At 40.9% G+C, this 5,367-nt stretch overlaps 1 protein-coding gene across 2 annotated transcripts; it reads right to left on the bottom strand.

Moving 5' to 3' along the window:
• On the bottom strand, nt 1-4,915 carry LOC107700291 (60S ribosomal protein L9). 2 transcript variants are annotated; one of them, XM_016501898.1, is made up of 8 exons: nt 4,871-4,915; nt 4,416-4,462; nt 4,202-4,317; nt 2,351-2,446; nt 2,084-2,216; nt 1,916-1,996; nt 1,044-1,185; nt 1-162 (listed from the first exon to the last, which is right to left on the bottom strand). In XM_016501898.1, the coding sequence occupies exons 2-7, from the start codon at nt 4,459-4,461 to the stop codon at nt 1,079-1,081; spliced, it is 579 nt and encodes a 192-aa protein (XP_016357384.1). In that variant the 5' UTR covers nt 4,462; nt 4,871-4,915; the 3' UTR covers nt 1-162; nt 1,044-1,078. The 2 variants fall into 2 exon arrangements, with proteins under 2 accessions (XP_016357384.1, XP_016357383.1); XM_016501897.1 differs by having other exon boundaries at nt 1,067-1,185; nt 4,871-4,913.
• Nucleotides 4,916-5,367: the final 452 nt, after the last annotated feature.

Here is a 5,367-nt window from a genome sequence, read left to right on the forward strand (position 1 = left end):
TGTGGTTGAAAAATGGAGTTGGTCTTTATTGACAGATTTTACAGAGACTAATTTAGTCCTCTTGCTGTTCCACCACTGTGCCCTTCTCACTGACATAGACCCCATCCAGGAACTTCCGGATGTCCTTCTTTCTCACAGTGGTGGCCTGCTGGATCAGAGCAGCTGATGGAGAAAACAAAGTGAAAACATGTTAAGACACACCAGTTTAAATGACAGGTGGTGCACCCAAGAACTCCCATGTGCTATGAGAGCTGTACAGAAATCAGTCTTGTAACATGCAAACCAAGCCAGTGGTTATAGCTGTGGACTCCAATGTAGTAAGTGTTAGTGGTGTGACGATAAATCGATTCGTGGAACGATTCTGCGATTTTCCAAATGCATCGCAATTCTCTCTGGAATCGATTCTCAGCTTAGATTTAAACAGCAAATGGCACTGCATGCTTTAGAAACAGCTGTACTCTACTTACAGTGCTTCCAGTTGCTTACACACACACGCACCACTTAAACCTAAAATAATCATTCATAAAGTTCGAAAAGGTTGAAGTGAATTACAAGAGTGTTCACAGTGGGCTGTGTTTACATTAATCTAGCATCATAAAAGCCGATGTGCAAGTACATTTAACCACTTACATTACTCAGCCGAATGCACAAGCGCTCTTCTTCGTGAGCATTTAAGTGTGCGGTTTAAAAACTAGCCTAGAGCGCCATCTGCTGTTAAAAACTAAGCTCAGAATTGATTCCACAGAGAATCGCGATGCATTCAGAAAATGGCGGAATCAATCCACGAATCGCTTTATCATCACACCCCTAAAGTGTACTCATGTTTATGTGTAGTCATGCTTAGATGAATGTGAACGTGCAATAAAACCCTACAAAAGATTAAGTGTAGTAAAGTTGTTTGGCGTGTAGGACACGGTCAATTTAAACCTTGTATCATTTGAAATTTGGCACTTTGGAGAAGAAAGTTCAGCTGATTTAACAATGAACATGACAAATGACAACACAGAAGAGACCGGTTCAAGGACAAAAGCAGGAAAACTCGCCTGCGCGGCGGTCTGGTTCTAACCTCTCGTGTGCTCTACGACTCCGGCTCCACTACAGTGCCCTTCTCAGAGACGTAAATACCATCCAGGAACTTTCTGATATCCTTATTTTTCACTGTGGTTGCCTGCTGGATGAGGGCAGCTGAAACAAGAGATGCTGGGGAGGTGAGGCATGCGCACACACTGAACTACAGAACACCAGTCTCTTTCACACATACACACAACTCACATACACCTCCTTCTCACACACACAATTAGGGTTGCAAAAAAGTGGAAAATTTCAAGTAAATTTTGGAAACTTTCCAGGATTTTTTTGTAATATTCCAGGGATTTTTGGAAAGTTTCCGGAAATGTTCCACCCCTTTGCAACCCTACACACAACCCAATCAATCACAGTCTATTCAATCACTCAGGTTATGCAACCAAGGGTTAAGAATGTCAGCAGGGGGAAAGGAGGCAAAAAAAAATCTAAACAGTCTAAATACATCATCATGACCTGCAAGTTAACACAGACAAGGTGAGGGAGGGTTCGGTTTAGGCTTAGACTTATGGGTTTCCACAACCAGTCCAGTTAAGGACGAATAGCCATTTGAAATCCATTTTAGGGCAAGTGACTTTATAGCAAAGAAAGGCAGAGTCACTTTTGATTACTCAAGATAAAATCACAAAAATATTATTGTGCATAATACTGGAGTTAACTAAAATAGCAACTAAAGAACCTCTAACTGAATCCAAATTGTCTTAACTTGCTTGGCACAAGCACAATTTTAAATCACATTAACAATGCTAACAAGTTTATAGACCCTTGTAGATGGTTTAAAGTCATGTGTGAACCACTCAATGTCAGTGAAGGTTGGCAATGTACATCTCACCTGAGTTTGACACCAGCTCAATGTCATTACCCTCCAGAACCAGCTCGTCTTTTTGAGCGGCAGACACTGCGCATGACACACCTAGCCAAAAACAAACATTTTGCATCAGTGTAACCAGGAATGTGTAAACAGACATTACGTTAATTTAGACAAAGCCTGCACACATACCTGTCCTCATGCGGACACGGCGGATGTACTTCTCTCCCAAGAAGTTTCTGATCTCCACCAGAGAGCCGTTCTCCTGCATCACCACGTTAATGGGGAAATGGGCATATACAGATCGCATCTTGTATCTGAAGCCCTAAAAAATAAAATTAACATGCATTACGTGACAGACCGTATATTTTCCTCTTCGCATTAAGAACACTAATACACTCACTTAAAAGCTGAATTAGATATGTTAGCATGAGGATGCCCAAAATCAAGTTTACTTACCAGTGTGACGCCCTTGATCATGTTCTGGACATGACTGCAGATGGTGCGGACTGTGGCCAACTCCTTCCTGTTACCCCACCACTTATCCACGCGCAGCTGAAACAAAACCCATCATTTGCTGAGATTCCACACACGTTAACAGTAGGCATTTTTACATGCACTCATTTCAGCAATAAGAATGAATTCAATCTGACATCAGATTGTGAAAGGTGCAACGCTTCATATTCTGAAATATGAAATCCAATTCACACTACACAAGATGTATTCCAAACAAAACTTCAGTGTCACAAATGATCAAAACCGTTGTTTTTACATTCTCAGCTTTTTTTAAATGCATCACCATATCAGAAGAATTTAGCGTATTTAATACAGTCTCCACTGACCAGCTCATAAGACATTTGTAAGATGTACAACAAACATAAGCATCACAGCGCTGTGCGATGCATTTTTGAACTGATTCAGAAATTAATCAAATGCAAATTGAAATCAAATCGATATTTCATTTTCATCTAGCTCAATCGGATCAATTGAGGCGTTTACACGAAGGATTTTCAGTCCAATTAAGCCAACAATCCTGTTGTAAACTGATATGTGGGTGCACATGAGAGTTATGCTGTATTTAAAGGATTAGTTCACTTCCAGAATAAAAGTGTCCTGATAATTTACTCACGCTCATGTCATTCAAGATGTTCATGTCTTTAATCCTATTCGCACAGGATTAGTATTATCTGGGGACCTTGTGAGATTTTGAGATTACCTCCCCACATCTGAATTTTGTGTGGTGCATTCGCACGGGATAAGCGAAGCCTGTGATTTTACTCGAATTTACTGACTTGTCTCCCGGATACCCGGATGTCAAGGCTTTGAGAGTCCCGTTCTATGGTCCAGATGGATTTAAAAAAAAGAAACTAATATAGTTTCGTGCGCTGTGTCATTTACATTTCACCAGGTTAAAATAATATCTCAAGCTTTATGCTTGATTTATTTGTAACACATTAACCTCAAAACCTTTTCAGCTTTCTCTTTCTGCAAATTGTATGGTGTAGCGATATGATGACAGCACCCAAAATACTATCAAACACTCCAAAGCAGCTCCATTCTTCGCGGAAGATGGATAAAAAGGCGCACAGGAAATAAAAACTTCGAAAAATGATATACGACCCGCCAAATGCTGGCCGAATCACAGAGATGCCGATTCGCACGGGACTAATATTATCACAGGACCTCGGTGTTCAGCGAAATATGGTAGGTCATTTGCGGGGGAATTTTTACTTTACAAATGACGGACATGGCCGATTCGCACGGGATTAAGATCACAGACAACCTCCGCAATTATTACAAATGACTGGAGATCACCAGGTAATAGTGCGAATAGGGCTTTTTTCTTCAGTCGCAAAGAAATTGAGGTTTTTGAGGAAAGCATTCCAGGATTTTTCTCCATATAATGGACTTCAGTGGAGATCAATGGGTTGAAGGTCTAAAGTGCAGCTTTAAAGAGCTCTACACGATCCCAGCCGAGGAATAAGTCTTATCTTGCGAAACAATCAGTCATTTACTAAAAAATTTAAATTAATATACTTTTAACTACAAATGCTAGTCTTGCACTTCACGCATTACGTAGTCACGTTGGAAAGAAAACTGCAGTTGGGACCTTCAGCCCGTTGAAGTCCATTATATGGAGAAAAACCCTGGAATGCTTTCCTCAAAAACCTTCATTTCTTTGCGACTGAAGACCGAAAGACATGAACATCTTGAATGACACGAGGGCAAGTAAACGATCAGGACATTGTTATTCTGGAAGTGAACGAATCCTTTAATGCAGATTCATTCATACACATCAAGACTGCAAACCTTCTTATGCTTCTTGCCCAGCAGACTGAGCTCCAGGTTAATGTGGTTGAACTCCCGGCGAAGAACTCCACGGGGTCCCTTCACAACAACTGTGCGGCCCTTGAGGGTCACATCGACTGCAAGGAAACAGCCAAAAATTTAGTAAAAGTGAAAGCATGGAGAAGGAAAAAACGTGTGTGAATGGTTAGGACGTGAAGTGTGAACTCCAACACACCGTTGTTGGGGATGTCCACTGTCTGGTTACTGAGAATGGTCTTCATTCTGAAGGAAAGGAGCACAGAAGCACTAAATGTAGATGTTACATCACATCTTGTTCACCTATCTTCATTCAGCAGTAGAGAAAACTGAGCCCAGTGCAAACCCGGTCAGCTACATTCTGACAGCAGTTTATTTGAACATTATTAATCGCATAATGAGACAAGCGTGTCTTAATATCAATGTGCTTATTGCTTAATTAATGAATTCGGCCTACAAGCCCGACTAATACATAAACACTGACCAGACTGCGGTTATCAAACAACATCGGGTTTTCTGCACTAATACAAGCACAGATATTCTCACGAACAAGTAAATAAAGTCTTGGGACACTAAGCAAACCCGACGGATTTGACGTTAGTGTGGATTGTAGTTGATTAAAACACACAAGAACAGGACGCGCCATGTTCTTACCTCGCCGATTAAAGAGGAAAGGGAGGCGGAAGGACGTCATGACGTAAATGTAAGCAGTACGTTTTGCGTCATCGCCGGTCGCCAAGGCACGACCGAGCGATTACAGATACTGAGAACCGATTTAGTAAAGCGTGTTGTAACTGTCATAACAATTATTATATATGTTAAATGTTAAATTGACATATCTTTATTTTTATGTAGGAAAATGTGTCACATGCACATTTGTCACGATGTCTTTGTCATAAACGTGCAGGGTGAGTTAATCGATGTCAGAGCAATTGATGAGCTGGTTCTGAAGTCCTATTCGTCTAATCGTCTGTTTTTACCGTCAAAATGCTCCGAGGGGTCTAGTGTAAGTGGTTTCTTTGTTCTGTTTTAGTTGTATGACTGATTGTACAAACATATAATGCCAAATAGTTTAGTGTGCAGGCCAGCGCAAAGTCACTGCAATCTTAACAGTATAATATCTGCTGATTAAACATGTGTTTAGCATGGGG

This window comes from Sinocyclocheilus anshuiensis, unplaced genomic scaffold (assembly GCF_001515605.1).
Source record: "Sinocyclocheilus anshuiensis isolate Anshui unplaced genomic scaffold, SAMN03320099.WGS_v1.1 scaffold326, whole genome shotgun sequence".
Lineage (NCBI taxonomy): Eukaryota > Metazoa > Chordata > Actinopteri > Cypriniformes > Cyprinidae > Sinocyclocheilus > Sinocyclocheilus anshuiensis.